The sequence below is a fragment of the Ranitomeya imitator genome, chromosome 2 (genome assembly GCF_032444005.1).
Source record: "Ranitomeya imitator isolate aRanImi1 chromosome 2, aRanImi1.pri, whole genome shotgun sequence".
In the NCBI taxonomy this organism is placed as follows: Eukaryota; Metazoa; Chordata; class Amphibia; order Anura; family Dendrobatidae; genus Ranitomeya; species Ranitomeya imitator.
In genome coordinates, this window is record NC_091283.1 from 367,497,651 (window position 1) to 367,523,186 (window position 25,536).

General features: G+C 42.9%; 1 protein-coding gene and 1 pseudogene across 2 annotated transcripts in view; both read right to left on the minus strand.

Annotated features, from left to right (window-relative positions):
• Positions 1–25,536, minus strand: part of LOC138663928 (zinc finger protein 665-like) — a 256,803-nt pseudogene that overhangs the window by 98,950 nt on the left and 132,317 nt on the right.
• LOC138663916 (oocyte zinc finger protein XlCOF22-like) overlaps positions 11,521–25,536 on the minus strand; it is a 64,640-nt gene continuing 50,624 nt past the window's right edge. For both annotated transcript variants that reach the window (XM_069750286.1, XM_069750288.1), the window contains exon 7: positions 11,521–13,812. In XM_069750286.1, coding sequence (XP_069606387.1) covers positions 12,521–13,812 — 1,292 coding nt within the window. In that variant the 3' untranslated portion in view covers positions 11,521–12,520. The remainder of the gene's footprint in view (positions 13,813–25,536) is intronic.

Genomic DNA, 25,536 nt, shown 5'->3' on the forward strand with positions numbered 1-25,536 from the left:
CAATGTTTAGGCACACAGGGGCTCTCCAAACGCGACATGGTGTCCGCTAACGATGGAGATAATTTTTCATTCAAAAAGTCAAATGGCGCTCCTTCCCTTCCAAGCCCTGCCGTGCGCCCAAACAGTGGTTTACCCCCACATATGAGGTATCAGCGTACTCAGGACAAATTGGACAACTTTCGTGGTTCAGTTTCTCCTTTTACCATTGGGAAAATAAAAAAATTGTTGCTAAAAGATCATTTTTGTGACTAAAAAGTTAAATGTTCATTTTTTCCTTCCATGTTGCTTCTGCTGCTGTGAAGCACCTGAAGGGTTAATAAACTTCTTGAATGTGGTTTTGAGCACCTTGAGGGGTGCAGTTTTTAGAATGGTGTCACTTTTGGGTATTTTCAGGCATATAGACCCCTCAAACTGACTTCAAATGTGAGGTGGTCCCTAAAAAAAATGGTTTTGTAAATTTCGTTGTAAAAATGAGAAATCGCTGGTCAAATTTTAACCCTTATAACTTCCTAACAAAAAAAAATTATGTTTCCAAAATTGTGCTGATGTAAAGTATATATGTGGGAAATGTTATTTATTAACTATTTTGTGTCACATAACTCTCTGGTTTAACAGAATAAAAATTCAAAATGTGAAAATTGCGAAATTTTCAAAATTTTCGCCAAATTTCTGTTTTTATCACAAATACACGCAGAATTTATTAACCTAAATTTACCACTAACATGAAGCCCAATATGTCACGAAAAAACAATCTCAGAACCGCTAGGATCCGTTGAAGCATTGCTGAGTTATTACCTCATAAAGGGACACTGGTCAGAATTGCAAAAAACGGCCAGGTCATTAAGGTCAAAATAGGCTGGGTCATGAAGGGGTTAAATTTACCAAATGGCTGCAATGGAACAAAGAGTGAAAAATTTAAAGGAGTCTGAATACTTTCCGTACCCACTGTATATACATTGGGGGGAAAAAGTATTTGATCCCTTGCTGATTTTGTAAATTTGCCCACTGACAAAGACATGAACAGTCTATAATTTTAAGAGAAGGTTAATTTTAACATTGAGAGATAGCATATCAAAGATAAAATCCAGAAAATCACATTGTATAAATTTATTTGGATTTTACAGTGAGAAATAAGTATTTGATCCCCTACAAACCATTAACCCCTTTACCCCCAAGGGTGGTTTGCACGTTAATGACCAGGCCAATTTTTACAATTCTGACCACTGTCCCTTTATGAGGTTATAACTCCGAAACGCTTCAACGGATCCTGGTGATTCTGACATTGTTTTCTCGTGACATATTGTACTTCATGATAGTGGTAAAATTTCTTTGATAGTACCTGCGTTTATTTGTGAAAAAAACGGAAATTTGGCGAAAATTTTGAAAATTTCGCAATTTTCAAACTTTGAATTTTTATGCAATTAAATCACAGAGATATGTCACACAAAATACTTAATAAGTAACATTTCCCACATGTCTCCTTTACATCAGCATAATTTTGGAACCAATTTTTTTTTTTGTTAGGGAGTTATAAGGGTTAAAAGTTGACCAGCAATTTCTCATTTTTACAACACCATTTTTTTTTAGGGACCACGTCTCATTTGAAGTCATTTTGAGGGGTCTATATGATAGAAAATGCCCAAGTGTGACACCATTCTAAAAACTGCACCCCTCAAGGTGCTCAAAACCACATTCAAGAAGTTTATTAACCCTTCAGGTGTTTAATAGGAATTTTTGGAATGTTTAAATAAAAATGAACATTTAACTTTTTTACACAAAAAATTTACTTCAGCTCCAATTTGTTTTATTTTACCAAGGGTAACAGGAGAAATTGGACCCAAAAAGTTGTTGTCCAATTTGTCCTGAGTACGCTGATACCCCATATGTGGCAGTAAACCACTGTTTGGGCGCATGGGAGAGCTCGGAAGGGAAGGAGCGCTATTTGACTTTTCAATGCAAAATTGACAGGAATTGAGATGGGACGCCATGTTGCGTTTGGAGAGCCACTGATGTGCCTAAACATTGAAACCCCCCACAAGTGACACCATTTTGGAAAGTAGACCCCCTAAGGAACTTATCTGGATGTGTGGTGAGCACTTTGACCCACCAAGTGCTTCACAGAAGTTTATAATGCAGAACCGTAAAAATAAAAAATCATATTTTTTCACAAAAATTATATTTTTGCCCCCAATTTTTTATTTTTCCAAGGGTAAGAGAAGAAATTGGACCTCAAAAGTTGTTGTCCAATTTGTCCTGAGTACGCTGATACCTCATATGTGGCAGTAAACCACTGTTTGGGCGCATGGGAGAGCTCGGAAGGGAAGGAGCGCAGTTTGACTTTTCAATGCAAAATTGACAGAAATTGAGATGGGACGCCATGTTGCGTTTGGAGAGCCACTGATGTGCCTAAACATTGAAACCCCCCACAAGTGACACCATTTTGGAAAGTAGACCCCCTAAGGAACTTATCTAGAGGTGTGGTGAGCACTTTGACCCACCAAGTGCTTCACAGAAGTTTATAATGCAGAACCGTAAAAATAAAAAATCATATTTTTTCACAAAAATTATATTTTTGCCCCCAATTTTTTATTTTTCCAAGGGTAAGAGAAGAAATTGGACCTCAAAAGTTGTTGTCCAATTTGTCCCGAGTACGCTGATACCCCATATGTGGCAGTAAACCACTGTTTGGGCGCATGGGAGAGCTCGGAAGGGAAGGAGCGCCGTTTGACTTTTCAATGCAAAATTGACAGGAATTGAGATGGGACGCCATGTTGCGTTTGGAGAGCCACTGATGTGCCTAAACATTGAAACCCCCCACAAGTGACACCATTTTGGAAAGTAGACCCCCTAAGGAACTTATCTGGATGTGTGGTGAGCACTTTGACCCACCAAGGGCTTCACAGAAGTTTATAATGCAGAGCCATAAAAATAAAACAAAATTTTTTTCCCACAAAAATTATTTTTTAGCCCCCAGTTTTGTATTTTCCCTAGGGTAACAGGAGAAATTGGACCCCAAAAGTTGTTGTCCAATTTGTCCTGAGTACGCTGATACCCCATATGTGGGGGGGAACCACCGTTTGGGCGCATGGGAGAGCTCGGAAGGGAAGGAGCACTGTTTTACTTTTTCAACGCAGAATTGGCTGGAATTGAGATCGGACGCCATGTCGTGTTTGGAGAGCCCCTGATGTGCCGAAACAGTGGAAACCCCCCAATTATAACTGAAACCCTAATCTAAACACACCCCTAACCCTAATTCCAACGGTAACCCTAACCACACCTCTAACCCTGACACACCCCTAACCCTAATCCCAACCCTATTCCCAACTGTAAATGTAATCTAAACCCTAACCCTAACTTTAGCCCCAACCCTAACTGTAGCCCCAACCCTAACCCTAACCCTAGCCCTAATCCTAGCCCTAACCCTAGCCCTAACCCTAGCCCTAACCCTAGCCCTAACCCTAACCCTAACCCTAGCCCTAACCCTAGCCCTAACCCTAGCCCTAACCCTAGCCCTAACCCTAGCCCTAACCCTAGCCCTAACCCTAGCCCTAGCCCTAACCCTAGCCCTAACCCTAGCCCTAGCCCTAACCCTAGCCCTAACCCTAGCCCTAATGGGAAAATGGAAATAAATACATTTTTTTTTATTTTTCCCTAACTAAGGGGGTGATGAAGGGGGGTTTGATTTACTTTTATAGCGAGTTTTTTAGCGGATTTTTATGATTGGCAGCCGTCACACACTGAAAGACCCTTTTTATTGCAAAAAATATTTTTTGCAATACCACATTTTGAGAGCTATAATTTTTCCATATTTTGGTCCACAGAGTCATGTGAGGTCTTGTTTTTTGCGGGACGAGTTGACGTTTTTATTGAAAACATTTTTGGGCACGTGACATTTTTTTATCGCTTTTTATTCCGATTTTTGTGAGGAAGAATGACCAAAAGCCAGCTATTCATGAATTTCTATTGGGGGAGGCGTTTATACCGTTCCGCGTTTGGTAAAATTGATAAATCAGTTTTATTCTTCGGGTCAGTACGATTACAGCGATACCTCATTTATATCATTTTTTTATGGTTTGGTGCTTTTATACGATAAAAACTATTTTACAGAAAAAATAATTATTTTTGCATCGCTTTATTCTCAGGACTATAACTTTTTTATTTTTTTGCTGATGATGCTGTATGGCGGCTCGTTTTTTGCGGGACAATATGACGCTTTCAGCGGTACCATGGTTATTTATATCTGTCCTTTTGATCGCGTGTTATTCCACTTTTTGTTCGGCGGTATGATAATAAAGCGTTGTTTTTTGCCTCGTTTTTTTTTTTTTTTTTCTTACGGTGTTTACTGAAGGGGTTAACTAGTGGGACAGTTTTATAGGTCGGGTCGTTACGGACGCGGCGATACTAAATATGTGTACTTTTATTGGTTTTTTTTTTTTATTTAGATGAAGAAATGTATTTATGGGAATAATATTTTTTTTTTTTTTCATTATTTTGGAATATTTTTTTTTATTTTTTTTACATATTTGGAAATTTTTTTTTTTACTTTTTTACTTTGTCCCAGGGGGGGACATCACAGATCAGTGATCTGACAGTTTGCACAGCACTCTGTCAGATCACTGATCTGATAGGAGTGCAGGCTGCTTCACAGTGCCTGCTCTGAGCAGGCTCTGTGAAGCCACCTCCCTCCCTGCAGGACCCGGATCCGCGGCCATCTTGGATCCGGGGCTCGAGCAGGGAGGGAGGTGAGGAGACCCTCGCAGCAACGCGATCACATCGCGTTGCTGCGGGGGGCTCAGGGAAGCCCGCAGGGAGCCCCCTCCCTGCGGGAAGCTTCCCTGCACCGCCGGCACATCGCGATCATCTTTGATCGCGGTGTGCCAGGGGTTAATGTGCCGGGGGCGGTCCGTGACCGCTCCTGGCACATAGTGCCGGATGTCAGCTGCGATAAGCAGCTGACACCCGGCCGCGATCGGCCGCGCTCCCCCCGTGAGCGCGGCCGATCGGCTATGACGTACTATCCCGTCCAGGGTCAGATAAGCCCAGGGCACCTCGACGGGATAGTACGTCTAAGGTCACAGAGGGGTTAAGAGTTATGGCTCCTAGAGATCAGTCAGACGCTACTAATCAACTCGTTACCTTGTCCCTCTGCTCAAGACACATGTGCAGGCCCATCTGAAGGTTGCCAATGAACACCTGGATAATTCTGTGAGTGATTGGGAGAAGGTGCAGTGGTCAGATGAGACAAAAATTAAGCACTTTGGCATTAACTCAATTCACTGTGTTTGGAGGAAGAGAATGCTGCCTATGATCCAAAGAACACCATCCTCACTGTCAAGCATGGAGGTGGAAACATTATGTTTTGTGGGTGTTTCTCTGCTATGGGTACAGGACTACTTCACCGCATAAATGGGAGAATGGATGGAGCCATGTACCGTAAAATCCAGAGTGACAACCTCCTTCCCTCCGCCAGGACATTAAAAATGCGTCGTGGTTGGGACTTCCAGCAAGACAATGACCCAAAACGTACAGCCAAGGCAACAAAGGAGTGGCTCAAAAAGATGCACATTAAGGTCATGGAGTGGTCTAGCCAGTCTCCAGACGTTAATCCCATAGAAAACTTATGGAGGAAATTTAAACTCCGAGTTGCCAAGCAACAGGCTCAAAATTTTAATGATTTAGAGATGATCTGCAAAGAGGAGTGGACCAAAATTCCTCCTGACATGTGCGCAAACCTCATCATAAACAAAAAAAAGTCTGACTGCTGTGCTTGCCAACAAGGGTTTTGCCACCAAGTATTAAGTCTTGTTTGCCAGAGCGATCAAATACTTATTTCTCACTGCAAAATGTAAATAAATTTATACAATGTGATTTTCTGGATTTACTTTTTGATATTCTATCTCCCAATATTAAAATTTGGCTACCATTAAAATGATAGACTGTCCATGTCTTTGTCAGTGGGCAAACTTACGAAATCTGCAAAGGATCAAATACTTATTTCCCCCACTGTGTATATAGATACCCTTATATTGGAGAGAGATATTACTTAAACTAAAAATGTTAAATGTACATCTATTGCCTGGAGTAAAGCATCAAAGGATCTTTCACATCATCAAACTTTTTTTTTTAGATGATGCGGGCTGTGGAATCAATGCAATAATAACATGAAACTTTGGCTACATTTAAAGACTAAGCGAGATTTTAATGATAAATGTATTAAAGTTTTTAACAAAAGAACAAATTAATTTGGGACTATAGTATTAGAACTTGATTTATAAAGTATATACATAGTAGAGTACAAAGAAAATGAAAAGCACAAAATTAGACCTTCAACAAATCTACACAACTAGAGCATTGGGGGTAAAGTAGAGATGGGAGAATCAATTTGCAAAACCCTGGTCCTTCTGCCATGCCAGTTATCTGTGATGGGAGACCTACGGATCTCCTTAACTCCCGGCATTCATGTCTTCTTGTATTTGCACCATGCCACAATGTTGCGCCAATAAGGTTAATCAAAAAAGGAGCTGGGAATGCCAGAAGGTAAGGCGATTCGCAGGCCACTCGACAGTTACAGATTACTGACCTGGATGATGAACTGGAGTTCTGCAAATTGATTCTCCTATGTCAAATACAGCTATTTATAAAAAAACAGAGAGAAAGTATCCCAGAAATAGACCATCATAAAAGAAAACAAACTTCAGTGTACACGGATAACTATTTAGTTTATCCCAATTTTACAATATCACCCTTAGAAAACAGGTAGCATAAACATTAAACCAAAAAGCAAGGTACAGACTAATTGCATTTACACACATCATGAAACTTCGTGTGCTTTCTCTCAAAGATAGACGTTGCAATTCTTTTCACTCTATGGTGTGTACATTTATATATACATACAGTACAGACCAAAAGTTTGGACACACCTTCTCATTTAAAGATTTTTCTGTATTTTCATGCCTATGAAAATTGTAAATTCACACTGAAGGCATCAAAACTATGAATTAACACGTGGAATTATATACTTACAAAAAAGTGTGAAACAACTGAACACATGTCTTATATTCTAGGTTCTTCAAAGTAGCCACCTTTTGCTTTGATGACTGCTTTGCACACTCTTGGCATTCTCTTGATGAGCTTCAAGAGGTAGGCACCGAGAATGGTCTTCCAACAATAATGAAGGAGTTCCCAGAGATGCTTAGGACTTGTTGGCCCTTTGGCCTTCACTCTGCGGTCCAGCTCGCCTCAAACCATCACGATTGGGGTCATCTGGAGTAGCACCCCATCACTCTCCTTCTTGGTCAAATAGCCCTTACACAGCCTGGAGGTGTGTTTGGGGTCATTGTCCTGTTGAAAAATAAATGATGGTCCAACTAAACGTAAACCGCATGGAATAGCATGCCGCTGCAAGATGCTGTGGTTGCCATGCTGGTTCAGTATGCCTTCAATTTTGAATAAATCCGCAAAAGTGTCACCAGCAAAGCACCCCCACACCATCACCCCTCCTCCTCCATGCTTCACGGTGGGAACCAGGCATGTAGAGTCCATCCGATCACCTTTTTTGCATCGCACAAAGACACGGTGGTTGTAACCAAAGATCTCAAATTTGGACTCATCAGACCAAAGCACAGATTTCCACTGGTCTAATGTCCATTCCTTGTGTTCTTTAACCCAAATAAGTCTCTTCTGATTTTTGCTTGTCCTTAGCAGTGGTTTCCTAGCAGCTATTTTACCATGAAGGCCTGCTGCACAAAGTCTCCTCTTAACAGTTGTTGTAGAGATGTGTCTGCTGCTAGAACTCTGTGTGGCATTGACCTGGTCTCTAATTTGAGCTGCTGTTAACCTGCAATTTCTGAGGCTGGTGACTCGGATAAACTTAACCTCAGACACAGAGGTGACTCGTGGTCTTCCTTTCCTGGGGCGGTCCTTGCAACTGCACTTGGGGACACTTTCAAAGTTTTCCCAATTTTTCGGCCTGACTGACCTTCATTTCTTAAAGTAACGATGGCCACTTGTTTTTCTTTGCTTAGCTGCTTTTTTCTTGCCATAATACAAATTCTAACAGTTTATTCAGTAGGACTATCAGCTGTGTATCCACCAGACTTCTGCACAATACAACTGATGGTCCCAACCCCATTTATAAGGCAAGTATTCCCACTTATTAAACCCGACAGGCACACCTGTGAAGTGAAAACCATTTCCGGTAGCTACCTCTTGAAGCTAATCAAGAGAATGCCAAGAGTGTGCAAAGCAGTCATCAAAGCAAAAGGTGGCTACTTTGAAGATCCTAGAATATAAGAAATATGTTCAGTTGTTTCACACTTTTTTGTTAAGTATATAATTCCTCATGTGTTAATTCATAGTTTTGATGCCTTCAGTGTGAATTTACAATTTTCATAGTCATGAAATACAGAAAAATCTTTAAATGAGGTGTGTCCAAACTTTTGGTCTGTACTGTACATACAAATATATATATATATATATATATATATATATATATATATATATACACATATACACACACAACCAATATGGATAAAAGTATTGGGACACCTACACAGTACACCTAAAGAGCAGTTAAGACATCCCATTTCCTTTGCAGCTTCTATTCTTTTGGGAAGGCCTTCTACATGATTTTGGAGTGTTTCTATGGAAAGTTTTGCACAATCAACCAGAAGAGAATTTGAGAGGTCAGAAAATCAGGTTGGCCGAAAGGGCCTTTCGCACAATCTTCGTTCTAGTTCTTCTAAAATGATTTGGAAGCTGAGGCCAGACTACATTGGAAACATAGAATTGTCCAAAATGTCTTCCTATGTCTTCCTATGCTTAAACAATAAGATTTTCCACCATTAAAATTAAGGGGAAAAGGTCAACCCATCACAAACAAGCGTGTAGCATTACCTCTCCTCCAACAAACTTTATAGTTGGCACAATGCAGTCAGACAGGTACAGTGGGGCAAAAAAGTATTTAGTCAGTCAGCAATAGTGCAAGTTCCACCACTTAAAAAGATGAGAGGCGTCTGTAATTTACATCATAGGTAGACCTCAACTATGGGAGACAAACTGAGAAAAAAAAATCCAGAAAATCACATTGTCTGTTTTTTTAACATTTTATTTGCATATTATGGTGGAAAATAAGTATTTGGTCAGAAACAAAATTTCATCTCAATACTTTGTAATATATCCTTTGTTGGCAATGACAGAGGTCAAACGTTTTCTGTAAGTCTTCACAAGGTTGCCACACACTGTTGTTGGTATGTTGGCCCATTCCTCCATGCAGATCTCCTCTAGAGCAGTGATGTTTTTGGCTTTTCGCTTGGCAACACGGACTTTCAACTCCCTCCAAAGGTTTTCTATAGGGTTGAGATCTGGAGACTGGCTAGGCCACTCCAGGACCTTGAAATGCTTCTTACGAAGCCACTCCTTCGTTGTCCTGGCGGTGTGCTTTCGATCATTGTCATGTTGAAAGACCCAGCCACGTTTCATCTTCAATGCCCTTGCTGATGGAAGGAGGTTTGCACTCAAAATCTCACGATACATGGCCCCATTCATTCTTTCATGTACCCGGATCAGTCGTCCTGGCCCCTTTGCAGAGAAACAGCCCCAAAGCATGATGTTTCCACCACCATGCTTTACAGTAGGTATGGTGTTTGATGGATGCAACTCAGTATTCTTTTTCCTCCAAACACGACAAGTTGTGTTTCTACCAAACAGTTCCAGTTTGGTTTCATCAGACCATAGGACATTCTCCCAAAACTCCTCTGGATCATCCAAATGCTCTCTAGCAAACTTCAGACGGGCCCGGACATGTACTGGCTTAAGCAGTGGGACACGTCTGGCACTGCAGGATCTGAGTCCATGGTGGCGTAGTGTGTTACTTATGGTAGGCCTTGTTACATTGGTCCCAGCTCTCTGCAGTTCATTCACTGGGTCCCCCCGCGTGGTTCTGGGATTTTTGCTCACCGTTCTTGTGATCATTCTGACCCCACGGGGTGGGATTTTGCGTGGAGCCCCAGATCGAGGGAGATTATCAGTGGTCTTGTATGTCTTCCATTTTCTAATTATTGCTCCCACTGTTGATTTCTTCACTCCAAGCTGGTTGGCTATTGCAGATTCAGTCTTCCCAGCCTGGTGCAGGGCTACAATTTTGTTTCTGGTGTCCTTTGACAGCTCTTTGGTCTTCACCATAGTGGAGTTTGGAGTCAGACTGTTTGAGGGTGTGTATAGGTGTCTTTTTATACTGATAACAAGTTTAAACAGGTGCCATTACTACAGGTAATGAGTGGAGGAAAGAGGAGACTCTTAAAGAAGAAGTTACAGGTCTGTGAGAGCCAGAAATCTTGATTGTTTGTTTCTGACCAAATACTTATTTTCCACCATAATATGCAAATAAAATGTTAAAAAAACAGACAATGTGATTTTCTGGATTTTTATTTCTCAGTTTGTCTCCCATACTTGAGGTCTACCTATGATGTAAATTACAGACGTCTCTCATCTTTTTAAGTGGTGGAACTTGCACTATTGCTGACTGACTAAATACTTTTTTGCCCCACTGTACATTCTCATGGCAAGAGCCAAAAGAAACATGCCATTTTGTCATTGAACAGAACATAGGTCCAGAGTCCAGTGGCAATGTGATTTAAACTACTCCATCCAAAACTTGGCATTGTGATTGGTGATGTAAGGCATTCAGTTTTTCACACATTTAAATTCATACAATATAAAGTGACTAGCACACTCCAGGGTGTTGTGATGCAAAAAAGTGGGGATTTATTACATACAGTAAATCACAAACGTTTCGGTCGATACTGGACCTTCATCAGTGTGCTAGGTATAATTGTATACTTGTATGGCCCCAAAAACAATAGAATACTCGGATTTGCATCAATCAGACATGCTGGAAAAAAAAGGCAACAAGCCGGGAAGAAACATAACCAGGCTGGTCAACTGACGGTGAGTCAGAATAATAGGTGGCGCTGAGGCTTAAAAGAGCTGTCAGTACGCCGGGACACTAGGGATAAATGCGGTATCCACCGCTAATAGAGTGTGTGACACACTGAAACGTTTGTGATTTACTGTATGTAATAAATCCCCACTTTTTTGCATCACAACACCCTGGAGTGTGCTAGTCACTTTATATTGTATACGTTCAGGTTTGGGCACCTATGACTGTGCACCTCCCCTATTTAGGCTGTGCTTAACATCTTCTATATCACGTTTAAATTCATGGCATGAAGCTCCTGGGAGCTGAATAGTTTTTGTGCTGATGCTAATGCCAGACAGCTAATAGTCAGCAGAGCATTGGCAATTTAAATGCACTCAGTATTCAGCAATCAGCTCTGTGACTCTACATGGTCTGCTAATAATACCACCAACAGTTGATAAAGGAATATTTAAGATAAATATCAGTGATTTGCGCTGTACATACCTTCCTTAGGATGAGATTTAATGATTAATTCTGTAGTGTGGATAGGTGAAGATAAGCGTGTTGATGTATCCCCAGAAACAAACTTTCCTTTTTGTGGTAAGGTTGCTGATTTGTCACAGGCAGAGAGTCGAGAGTGGAGAGTCCTCTATGAGTATCCACACAGGATAAAAGGCAGCCATACCACTACCTAAACTATCCCTGATGAAGGAAACCGTGTATTTCCGAAACGCGTAGTAATTGGTACTCGTAGCGCCTCTTGCTTCGCCGAGTCACGTGACTGCAAGCGTCTATGGCACCCAGGTCCTGTCGGCCACGAAGACACCGTGGGACTGTATCACAGCACACTGATGCCTGCGCACCGAAGGAAAAGAGCCATAAGGAGCTTTTGTCCCCAGCTGGGACAGCGCTCCGGAAGATTCATCGTTTAGCTGCCGCAAGCCACACTCTCGACCTGTGGGGTTACCCATAGAGGACTCTCCACCCTCCACTCTCTGCCTATGACTGATCAGCATACTTACCACACAAGGGAAAGATCTTTTCCGGTGATACATCAACATGGTTATTTTAACCTATCCACACTACAGAATTAATCATTAAAACTCATCCTAAGGAAGGTATGTACAGCGCAAATCACTGATATTTAGTTATTGAATTTTATATTCTGACAGCCCTGTGGTGTTGTTTCATTTGCAGCTGATACTCTCCTCATTACACTTGTGCCTCCTACTGCTTATTGAATGAATATTTAAAATAGAATAAGTTTTACAAACTAATTTGAATTCAGAAATTAAAAGGTAAATACCAATACTTTTGTCCAAAAATATGAAAATGTAATATATTCAGTGCACATAGAATGTGACCTTTTGTTGGCTTTTTTAATAGCCGATGTCTGTTAATAACTAGTATATTTCTTAATTCTATTAGTAACTACATATATTTTTTTATTCTGTTTTCAGCTGTAAACATCTTTCCCTTCCTCATTTACTTTTCTTTGACTGCCTTTGTTTTTGACTACATATTTTTGTTGTACAATTTTTCAATAGAACATACGGCTTCTGCCCAATGTGAGTATTTTTGATGCCCAAGAAAATATGATTTTCAAGAAAAACATTTTTCACTTTCTAGATACAATAGCTTTTTTTCTATATGAATTCTTTCATGTTTAACAAGATGCGATTTGTCGCCAAAACATTTCCCACATTCTAAACATGAAAATGGCTTCTCCCCCGTGTGAGTTCTCTGATGTCTAGCGAGAGTGAATTTATCTCTACAGTGTTTTCCACATTCTGAGCACGAATATGGCTTCTCACCCGTGTGAGTTTTCTGATGTGAAATAAGATTTGATTTTTCTGTAAAACATTTCCCACAGTCTAAACATGAATATGGCTTCTCCCCTGTGTGAATTCTCTGATGTGTAACCAGATAGGATTTATTCGAAAAACATTTTCCACATTCTGGACATGAATATGGCTTTTCCCCTGTGTGAATTCTTTGATGTTTCATAAGAGTTGTTTTCAAAAGAAAACATTTCCCACATTGTGAACATGAAAATGGCTTCTCCCCTTTGTGACTTCTCTGATGTGTAGCAAGATTTGATATATCTTTAAAACATTTCCCACATTCTGAACATAAATATGGTTTCTCCCCAGTGTGACTTCTCTGATGTGTAACAAGATTTGACTTATTTGTAAAACAATTTCCACATTCTGAACATGAAAATGGCTTTTCTCCTGTGTGACTTCTCTGGTGAGAAACAAGATTTGATTTACTTGTAAAACATTTCCCACATTCCGAACATGAAAAAGGTTTCACCCCTGCGTGAATTCTCTGATGTCTATATAGATTTGATTTCTCTGTAAAATATTTCCCACACTCTGGACATGAAAATAGAATTTTTTCTGTGTGACTTCTCTGATGTTTAAGAACATATGATTTCTGATTAAAACATTTTCCACAATCTGGACATGAATATGGTTTCTCCCCTGTGTGAATTCTCTCATGTCTAACAAGATCTGATTTCTGGTTAAAATATTTCCCACACTGTGAACATGAAAATCTTTTCTCCTGTGTGTGAATTTTTTGGTAAGGAACAAAAGAAGTATTCTGGGGAAAACATTTTCCATATTCTGAACATGATAATGGTGTATTCCCTGCTAGAGAACTTTGATTTTGATCATCTGTTTCATAAGTCTCATTTTTCTTAATAGTCAGTGATGAGTCAGAAGATTGGACCTGCTTAAAAGGATCAAAAGATAGATCTTCACTGCGAATAGATGATGGAATATCTGGGAAAAAGGGAAACACTTCAATTGTATCTTGTGTGATATCCAGGTCATCTGATCTAGAAATTGAAGATGTCAGATGTTCTTCTAATCTGCTGGTACAGTCATCTGCCAAGAAAAAACCCTAATAATTATTTTTGAATAAAATAACCATAACATTTATATTTTTCATAAAGTTTCTATAAAAAAAAATAGTGCTATCATCTGCCCCACACTATCATTGATAGTAACATGTACTTTAATGCAGAGCAGAGTAACGGTGATTCTAGTAACTTCTGGTGGCCAAGCCGTGAGTCAGAATGGTCAAGGAGTCCAAGGTCAGAAGCCAGGAGGGTATGTCATAAACAGAAGGAAGAGACAAAAACATAGTCAGGTAACGTTCCGAGGTCAGAGTAATGGGAGGATAACGGATCAGAGCTGAAGCGGTTAAACTGGCGGATGGTCAGAGCAAAGTCCAAGGTTAGGCAACAGATCAAGAATACAGAACTCAAAGCACAGGAGAACAAACCTCAAAAGCAGAATGTGCGTCTGGCAGAGTTCTGGGAGACACAGCTCAGTTAAGTAGCATAGCAATTACCTGGAATAATGAACACTTGGCGACAGCCGACACCTCACAGGCTCAGATTAGATAGTCAAGCTGTCAATCAACACACTGACAGCTCAGCACGCCCCTGTACCAGATTGGATGGCCAAGCTATCAATCAAAGTACTAACAGCTTCAGTACACCCCTAAACCAGATTGGACTGCCAAGCTGGCAGTAACTGCGTCCCAGACACACTGAGGGGTGGAACCATGACAGTAACAGTATAGTACTGATCGAAAAAACTGATGAATTTGGAGAAAATATGAAACTGGATTAGTACTAGGTTTTACATGTTGTCGTAAAAATTTGTTGGTGGTGGGGATGTGATAAAATAATAAAAACAAGTATTTCTTGTCGGTTGAATCCAAGTCCATTAAAGCACTGCCACTCTACTGCTTTCCTCCGGTCTTTGTGTGGTTGAGGAGATGATGTGTCATATATAACATACATTGCTGCTGCATCTTGTGCTGTATAAAATCAGACCAGTGATGGTCTGGAGGGCCAACCTGTGTTATCTGGAGCAGTATAAAAAGACAGAAAAGAAGTACCACTGGTACAGCAGAAGAATTAGTCTGATAAGTCAAATTTCTCTTTTTTGAACCACATTTCACTCTCAACAACGGGGCGTACTAAGCAGAATGGACAGTGGGAAACACGGCAAGCTGTCGCTAATTGCTGTGGGAGCTCCTTTTTGTCATGAAATTTATTACAGCTCCAATTTGTTTTATTTTACCAAGGGTAACAGGATAAAATGGATGCCAAACGTTGTTGTACAATCTGTACTGAGTACGCTGATACCCCATATGTGGGGGTAAACCACTGTTTGGGCGCATGGCAGAGGAAAGGAGCGCCATTTGACTTTTCAATGCAAAATTGACAGGAATTGAGATGGGACGCCATGTTGCGTTTGGAGAGCCCCTCATGTGCCTAAACATTGAAACCCCCCACAAGTGACACCATTTTGGAAAGTAGACACCCTAAGGAACTTATCTAGATGTGTGGTGACCACTTTGACCCACCAATTGCTTCACAGAAGTTTATAATGCAGAGCCGTAAAAATAAAAAATCATATTTTTTCACAAAAATGATTTTTTTCGCCCCCAATTTTTTATTTTCCCAAGAGTAAGAGAAGAAATTGGACCTCAAAAATTGTTGTCCAATTTGTCCTGAGTACGCTGATACCCCATATATGGGTGTAAACCATTGTTTGGGCGTATGGCAGAGCTCGGAAGGGAAGGAGTGTCATGATCCCAATGGCAGGGGATCACAAAAGGACAAGCACACAAAAAACAGAACAAGCTCTAGGGTGATGGAAACTGAGCTGACCGCGATCCTGAACCTAATTCACAACACTAGCAGTAGCCGGGGAACGTGCCTACGATGATTCTAGACGTCTCGCGCCAGCCGAAGGACTAGCTTCCCCTATTAGAAGAAACAAAGACCTCTCTTGCCTCCAGAGAAACACCCCACAGAAATAGCAGCCCACAAACATGTAATGACGGTGAAATGAGAGGAAAGCACATACGTAGTAATGAAAACAGATTCAGCAAAATGAGGCCCGCTAAAACTAGATAGCAGAGGATACAAAAGTGAACTGCGCGGTCAGCGAAAAACCCTACAAAAAACCATCCTGAAATTACCTGAACTCATGTGCCAACTCATGGAACATGAGGAGTAATATCAGCCCACTAGAGCAACCAGCAACAAGGAATCACATAACTGCAAGCTGGACTAAAACAAAAATAAAGCAAAACGTGGAACAGGAAAATCAAAAACTTAGCTTGTCCTGAAGATTACTGAAGCGGAAAGCAGAGGTAACAAGACACACTGATTACATTGATCGCCGGCGAGGAAATGACAAGAAAGCCAGGTTAAATAGGAAACTCCCATATCCTGATAGAACAGGTGGACACCAGAGACCACAGAGAACACAAGTCACCCAGTACCATCTGTAACCACCAGAGGGAGCCCAAAAACAGAATCCACAACACCTTTCTACCTCGGTTCAAAAAAAGTCATAATTGTAAATGGATCTTGAATTAAATTTCATAAGAAACATACGAATGAAGCTTTCCCTCAAGGGATGTAATCTAGTGGTACAAATTGTGAGTTGGTAAAAAAGTAATGTCGTAAGGCCATGTTCACATGTTCAGTATTTGGTCGGTATTTTACATCAGTATTTGTAAGCCAAAACCAGGAGTGGGTGAAAAATAAAGAAGTGATGCACATGTTTCTTTTATACTTATCCTCTGATTGTTCCACTCCTGATTTTGGCTTACAGGTTACAAATACTGATTTGTAATACTGACAAAATAGGGAACAATTGAACATGTTGTAATAATCATAAAGGCACAACTGGTATCATGACAATGTCAACATAGCCCAAAAAAGAACAACCCCTCAAATTTTATTAGTGTGCAAAAGTAGCAAACTATACTATACGTTAGAGGCATGCAAGCTAGGCATTTGTCTAGGGCCCCCACTCCGATACAGTTGGAAGCAATGAAGGAGGAGAGAGCAACAGGTGACGCTCCCTCTTCCATTATTCCTCCTCTGTGTCTGATACAGCTGGAGCGATGATGTCACTTCAGCTTGGGCCACGCTGCGCCAGTCGCTGGAGTTGCCGAGTAGAAGCCCTACAGAGACAAGAGCAGCGGGGAACGGGGAGAGGTGAGTATTGTATTTTTTTTTTAAATCAGTGTGTCGGATGACCTGGGACCAGGGACTCTTTCCCTGTCCATAACACTAGCGGGTGCCCAAGTTCGCCCTGCTCCCTGGGATACTTCAGATGGCGAAGATGCCGAGTCCTCCATCCTTTCTTTATCTTCTAAGTTAGCTCTCCGTCTGTTCTCCTCTCCCACCCAAGGAAGAGGGGGCTATAAAATACACCATAGTACACCAACCCAACAAACAAGGCAACACGGACATGGGTTAACAGAAAACTCCAGGCATACAAAATATTTACTCACATGTAACAGAGGAATGCTCCGGGGTGTTAAGGTAGGGGAATAAACAAAGATAGAGAAGAGAAGGAATTTCCAAGCATACAAACCAAGCAACAGTCACTCATAACTCCTTCAACTCTTCTTCTCATATGTACTCCTCTCTCACCGTTAGCCATGCAACAAATGCTAGCTCTTATGAGGATTAGTAACAGAGCCCAGATTATAAAGAGAAAGGGAGTGGCTAACTGAGAAAAGCTGTGAGCACAGGTATTTCCAACATGGCCAATTAACCCCTGTTCTGCCACAAGAAATAAACACACTTAAAATGAACGAGAAGTGCTTCTTCTCAGCACCGAAGTAGGAGCAATCAGATGCTGCGGTCTTCTGGCTCCACAATGTCGCGGTAACCCTGTGATAGTACCACCTATTCTACGAAGAACCTCAGGACCAGGCTTATCAGGGTGAGCCATGTGAAAAACCCGGATGAGTTTGGCCGCATGAACATCAGATGCTGGTACCCACATCTTCTTCTCAGGACTGTACCTCCTCCAATGTACCAGACAGAGATCAATTCGGATCACCAGAGACATGGCTGCCTCAAGGGAGTCAGGAGTTTCATGCAGAGCTAAGGCATCCTTCACCTTTACAGTACAGTGTGGACTCAGCTAAAGAGACGCGAACAGGGTCATCATATATAAGGCCCAGTGCCCCGAAAAAAAACCTCCACCATCTGAAGAGACAGAGTCAGACAGGAGAGAAAACGCCCATGCTTGGAGGTCCCCCTGAAGGAGTGAGATTACTATCCCCACACAGGGCTCCTCCATACCTGAGAAAATCGGACATAGCCTCAAGTACAGTTTACAGACCTCTCTGAACACAACAAACTTGTCATGCCCCCCCAGAAAACCTGTCAGGCAACACAACCTTGGGTTCCACTACGGTTTGCTGGGGAGATGGGAGTCCCACACAAGATGTACCAGTGTGCCGCAAAACCACAGTGTGTAAATCCATCACCTCCAGATTGAGCTGCTGCAATTGACCCGTCAGAGCAGAGATTGGATCCATCATGGATCAGAGAAAATGGTAGCTATCAGAGCTGATGTCACAACACAGCTGTCGGGTGACCCGTGACCAGGGGCTCCTTCCTTGTCCCTAACACTAGGGCGCGCCCTAGCTTTCCCTGCTCCCCGGGATACTGCAGATGGTGAAGATGGTAGCGGTCAGAGCTAATGTCACAACACAGCTGTCGGGTGACACGCGACCAGGGGCTCCTTCCCTGTCCCTAACACTAGGGGCATCCTAGCTCACCCTGCTCCCAGGGATACTTCAGATGGCAAAGATGCCGGGGCCTCCGCCCTTGCCTTATCTTCTAAATTAGCCCTCTGTCTGTTCTCCTCCCCACCCAGGGAACAGGGGGCGATACTGTGCACCGTAGTACACCAACCAGACAAACAAGGCAACACAGACAAGGGTCGCCGCACGGCTCCGCTACGTTAGGGTGGTAGGACCCACTACGAGGTTTGCCGTGACATATCAGTGGGCTTCATGCAGTCTGATCAGAATGTTAAACTGAAAACCTCATATTCAGTTATATAAATTTTTGCCTAGCGGCTTTAGATCAACTTATGATTTTTGGAGGTGCGGTTCATAGCTTTTTTTTTCCTTTTTGTGCAAAGCAAGTTCTAGTCAACAGGCCGTCCGCCCTGCTGGTGCATTGCCGCTGTGGCGGTGGACGCCGCACGGCTCCGCTCCGTTAGGGCGGTAGGACCCACTACGAGGTTTGCCGTAACGTGGCAGTGGGCTTCATACAGTCTGATCAGAATGTTAAACTGAAAACCTCATATTCAGTTATATACATTTTTGCCTAGCAGCTTTAGATCAACTTATGATTTTTGGAGGTGCGGTTCATGCCTTTTTTTCTCCTTTTTGTACAAAGCACAGACAAGGGTTAGCATAAAACACCAGGCATACAAAATTCTTCACTCACATGTAACAGAGGAATGCACACGGGTTTGGAGGTAGGGGAATAAGCAAAAACAGAGTCACTAATTACTCCTTCAACTCTCCTTCTCATATGTACTCCTCTCCCACCGTTAGCCATGCAGCAAATGCTAGGTCTGATGAGGATTAGTAACAGAGCCCAGATTATAAAGGGAAAAGGAGTAGCTAACCAAGCTGAGTACAGGGATTTCCAACATGGCCGATTAACTCCTGTTCTAAATAAACACATTTAAAATGAAGGAGAAGTGTGTCTTCTCAGCGCCGAATTAGGAGCAATCAGACGCTGTGGTCTTCTGGCTCCACACTGTCGCAGTAACCCAGTGACACAGTGCATACATAGTGGCCATAATACTGCAGGACTATGGGGGCTGTATTACATTATATGTACTCTAAGGGGCTCCATTACATTCTATGGGGGCTGCATTATACTCTATGGGGCTGCCTTGTACTCTATGGGACTGAATTGTACTTTATAGGGCAGCATTATACTATATGTACTCTATGAGGCTGCATTATATGGACTATGGGGGCTGCATTATACTCTATTGTGGACTATGTGGAGTTGATTATACTCATACCTCCCAACTTTTAAGGAAGGGAAAGAGGGACAAAGTCAGCGGCGCGGCAAATTTTAGGCCACACCTCTGGCCACGCCCATTTCACAACTAGCCACGCCCCAACCACACCCATTTAGCACTTCTGATTACAATGTTTCATAAACAATAATTATAAACAAAAAAATATGGCCACACACGACGCTCCATACTATACAATGGCCCCACACGACGCTCCATACTATACAATGGCCCCACACGACGCTCCATACTGTACAATGGCCACACACGACGCTCCATACTGTACAATGGCCACACACACGACGCTCCATACTGTACAATGGCCACACACGACGCTCCATACTGTACAATGGCCACACACGACGCTCCATACTGTACAATGGCCACACACACGACGCTCCATACTGTACAATGGCCACACACGACGCTCCATACTGTACAATGGCCACACACGACGCTCCATACTGTACAATGGCCACACACGACGCTCCATACTGTACAATGGCCACACACGACGCTCCATACTGGACAATGGCCACACACGACGTTCCATACTGTATAACGGCCACACACGACGCTCCATACTGGACAATGGCCACACACGACGCTCCATACTGTACAATGGCCACACACGACGCTCCATACTGTACAATAGCCACACACGACGCTCCATACTGGACAATGGCCTCACAAGACGCTCCATAGTGTACAATGGCCACACACGCCGCTCCATAGTGTACAATGGCCACACACGACGCTCCATACTGTACAATGGCCACACACGACGCTCCATACTGTACAATGGCCACACAAGATGCTCCATAGTGTACAATGGCCACACACGCCGCTCCATAGTGTACAATGGCCACACACGACGCTCCATACTGTACAATGGCCACACACGACGCTCCATACTGTACAATGGCCACACACGACGCTCCATACTGTATAATGGCCACCCATGATGCTCCATACTGTATAATGGCCACACATGACGCTCCATACTGTATAATGGCCACACATGACGCTCCATACTGTACAATGGCCATTGGCCACATTATGCTCCATACTGTATAATGGCCACACATGACGCTCCATACTGTATAATGGCCATTGGCCACATTATGCTCCATACTGTATAATGGCCACACATGATGCTGCGTACAGCATACTTGCCCCACGTGATGGTCCATACAGTATTATGGTGCCACATTATGCTTTGTACAGTATAACGGCCCCACACGATGCTGGGTATAGAATAATGGCCACACATAATGCTGGGTACAGTATACTGGCCACACGTGGTTACTCCACCCCCATCATTGCCTTCTCCATCACTACACACAGACACCTTTCACCGCGCTCCCTCGCAGCAGCCGGCAGCTTCCACACCCACGGCGCTGAATGGTGTCATCCAGCTGCGCTGCTGACTGCTCACGTCACTGCAGCTGTGATATGCCACTGATAAAGACCTCAGTGTCTCCTGTGCCAGTCCGTGTCAGAGCGAGGAGCAATATCTGCTCCGATCAGACACAGCCAGCGTCTGCTCCGTACACATGCGACTCCGCTCCATACACCTCGTACACATGACTCCGCTCCATACACCTTGCACATGCAGCTCCGCTCCGTACACACACGGCTCCGCTCCGTACACCTCATACATACGGCTCCGCCCCATACACCTTGTACACACACGGCTCCACTCCATACACCTTATACACACACAGCTCCGCTCCGTACACCTCATACACACGGCTCCTCTCCATACATCTCGTACACACATGGCTCCGCTCAATACACCTTGCACATGCGGCTCTGCTCCGTACACCTCGTACACACATGACTGCGCTCCATTCACCTTGCACATGCGGCTCCGCTCCATACACCTCGTATACACACGGCTCCGCTCCATACACCTCATACACACGGATCCACTCCGTCCACCTCGTACACACGGCTCCGCTCCGTCCACATTGCACACGCTGCTCCGCTCAGTATACCTTGCACACACATGGCTCCACTCCGTACACCTCGTACACACACGACTCCATTCCATACACCTTGCACATGCGGCTCCGCTCTGTACGCCTCATACACACACGGCTCCACTCCGTACACCTCATACACACACGGCTCCACTCCGTACACCTCATACACACACGGCTCCACTCTACACCTCACACACACATGGCTCCACTCCGTACACGTCTTACACACACGACTCTGCTCCATACACCTTGTACACACACAGCTCTGCTACATTACAGTGTCAGACTGTCGCAGGGGCTTTGGTTTAGCCCTTTTTATGCGGGGGGGGGGGGGGGAGGGGAAATAACAGCCACAATAGCGTTGTGTTGTCACCCTCTCCCAGAGTCATCGATCTCACTCACACTGATCTGCAGATAACACAGCAGTGAGCACTGAGCAGGGAGGCAAACAGAGGAGGCTGTGAGTGTGTCCATCCCTCCCTGCTGAGCCCCACTCATTCCAAGCACCATTACACCAGTCAGGCATTAGAATTAGCAGCTCCAGTCCACTCACACTGGTCTGCTTACATTGCCGCCGGCACCCAGGCTGTGTTCGGCTGTTACCTCAAACTAGAAGTGTCCCCTCTCTCTCCCTCTCTGACCAGTGACGCTGGGAGACTCAGGAACATGGGGAAGGGGCATGGCCTAACAAAAGGGGGTGTGACAGAGTTCTCCTGTTGTCTCCCGGGATGAGAGCGTCGTGCGCTGGACAGCGGGGCAAAGAGTCAAATCCGGGAAAGTCCCGCACAATGAGGGACGGTTGGGAGGTATGATTATACTCTATAATGGACTGGGCATTATTCTATGTGGTGGCTGCATTATACTCTTAAGGAGTATGGGCTGTGCATTATACTATGTGTACTATATGGGGCTGCATTATAGTCTATGGAGGACTATGGAGTGCATGATACTGTATGAAAGGTTAAGGGGTGCATTATATTATTGGGAGTCCATTGTACTATATGGAAGACTAAAGGTGGTGCATTATACAATATGGGGACTATGGGATGCATTATACTATATTGAGGACTATGGGGAGTGTATTATGCTTTATGGAGAACTATGGTGAGTGTATTATACTATATGAAGGACTATGGGGAGTGTATTATACTATATGGAGGACTAAGGTGTGTGCATTATACTATATGGAGGACTATGAGGAGTGTGTTATACAATATGGAGAACTATGGGGAGTGTATTATATGGAGGACTTTGGGGCTCATTAACCCCTTAAGCCCCGAGGGTGGTTTGCACGTTAATGACCGGGCCAATTTTTACAATTCTGACCACTGTCCCTTTATGAGGTTATAACTCTGGAACGCTTCAACGGATCTTGGCGATTCTGACATTGTTTTCTCGTGACATATTGTACTTCATTTTAGTGGTAACATGTATTCGATATAACTTGCGTTTATTTGTGAAAAAAATGGAAATTTGGCGAAAATTTTGAAAATTTCGCAATTTTCCAACTTTAAATTTTTATGCCCTTAAATCACAGAGATATGTCACGCAAAATACTTAATAAGTAACATTTCCCACATGTCTACTTTACATCAGCACAATTTTGGAACCAAAATTTTTTTTTGTTAGGGAGTTATAAGGGTTAAAAGTTGACCAGCAATTTCTCATTTTTACAACACCATTTTTTTTTAGGGACCACCTCTCATTTGAAGTCATTTTGAGGGATCTATATGATAGAAAATACCCAAGTGTGACACCATTCTAAAAACTGCACCCCTCAAGGTGCTCAAAACCACATTCAAGAAGTTTATTAACCCTTCAGGGGTTTCACAGGAATTTTTGGAATGTTTAAATAAAAATGAATATTTAACTTTTTTTCACACAAAATTTATTTCAGCTCCAATTTGTTTTATTTTACCAAGGGTAACAGGATAAAATGGATGCCAAACGTTGTTGTACAATCTGTACTGAGTACGCTGATACCCCATATGTGGGGGTAAACCACTGTTTGGGCGCATGGCAGAGCTCGGAAGGAAAGGAGCGCCATTTGACTTTTCAATGCAAAATTGACAGGAATTGAGATGGGACGCCATGTTGCGTTTGGAGAGCCCCTCATGTGCCTAAACATTGAAACCCCCCACAAGTGACACCATTTTGGAAATAGACACCCTAAGGAACTTATCTAGATGTGTGGTGACCACTTTGACCCACCAATTGCTTCACAGAAGTTTATAATGCAGAGCCGTAAAAATAAAAAATCATATTTTTTCACAAAAATGATTTTTTCGCCCCCAATTTTTTATTTTCCCAAGAGTAAGAGAAGAAATTGGACCTCAAAAATTGTTGTCCAATTTGTCCTGAGTACGCTGATACCCCATATATGGGTGTAAACCATTGTTTGGGCGTATGGCAGAGCTCGGAAGGGAAGGAGTGTCATGATCCCAATGGCAGGGGATCACAAAAGGACAAGCACACAAAAAACAGAACAAGCTCTAGGGTGATGGAAACTGAGCTGACCGCGATCCTGAACCTAATTCACAACACTAGCAGTAGCCGGGGAACGTGCCTACGATGATTCTAGACGTCTCGCGCCAGCCGAAGGACTAGCTTCCCCTATTAGAAGAAACAAAGACCTCTCTTGCCTCCAGAGAAACACCCCACAGAAATAGCAGCCCCCCACATGTAATGACGGTGAAATGAGAGGAAAGCACATACGTAGTAATGAAAACAGATTCAGCACAATGAGGCCCGCTAAAACTAGATAGCAGAGGATACAAAAGTGAACTGCGCGGTCAGCGAAAAACCCTACAAAAAAACATCCTGAAATTACCTGAACTCATGTGCCAACTCATGGAACATGAGGAGTAATATCAGCCCACTAGAGCAACCAGCAACAAGGAATCACATAACTGCAAGCTGGACTAAAACAAAAATAAAGCAAAACGTGGAACAGGAAAATCAAAAACTTAGCTTGTCCTGAAGATTACTGAAGCGAAAAGCAGAGGTAACAAGACACACTGATTACATTGATCGCCGGCGAGGAAATGACAAGAAAGCCAGGTTAAATAGGAAACTCCCATATCCTGATAGAACAGGTGGACACCAGAGACCGCAGAGAACACAAGTCACCCAGTACCATCTGTAACCACCAGAGGGAGCCCAAAAACAGAATCCACAACAAAGGAGCGCCATTTTACTTTTCAATGCAAAATTGACTGGAATTGAGATGGGATGCCATGTTGCGTTTGGAGAGCCCCTGATGTGCCTAAACATTGAAATCCCCACAAGTGACACCATTTTGGAAAGTAGACCCCTTAAGGAACTTATCTAGAGGTGTGGTGAGCACTTTGACCCAACAAGTGCTTCACAGAAGTTTATAATGCAGAGCCGTAAAAATAAAAAATCATATTTTTTCACAAAAATGATCTTTTCGCCACCAATTTTTTATTTTCCCAAGGGTAAGAGAAGAAATTAGACCACAAAAGTTGTTGTGCAATTTGTCCTGAGTGCGACGATACCCCATATGTGGGGGTAAACCACTGTTTGGGCGCATGGCAGAGCTCGGAAGGAAAGGAGCGCCATTTGACTTTTCAATGCAAAATTGACTGGAATTGAGATGGGACGCCATGTTGCGTTTGGAGAGCCCCTGATGTGCCTAAACATTGGAACCCCTCACAAGTGACACCATTTTGAAAAGTAGACCCCCTAAGGAACTTATCTAGATGTGTTTTGAGAGCTT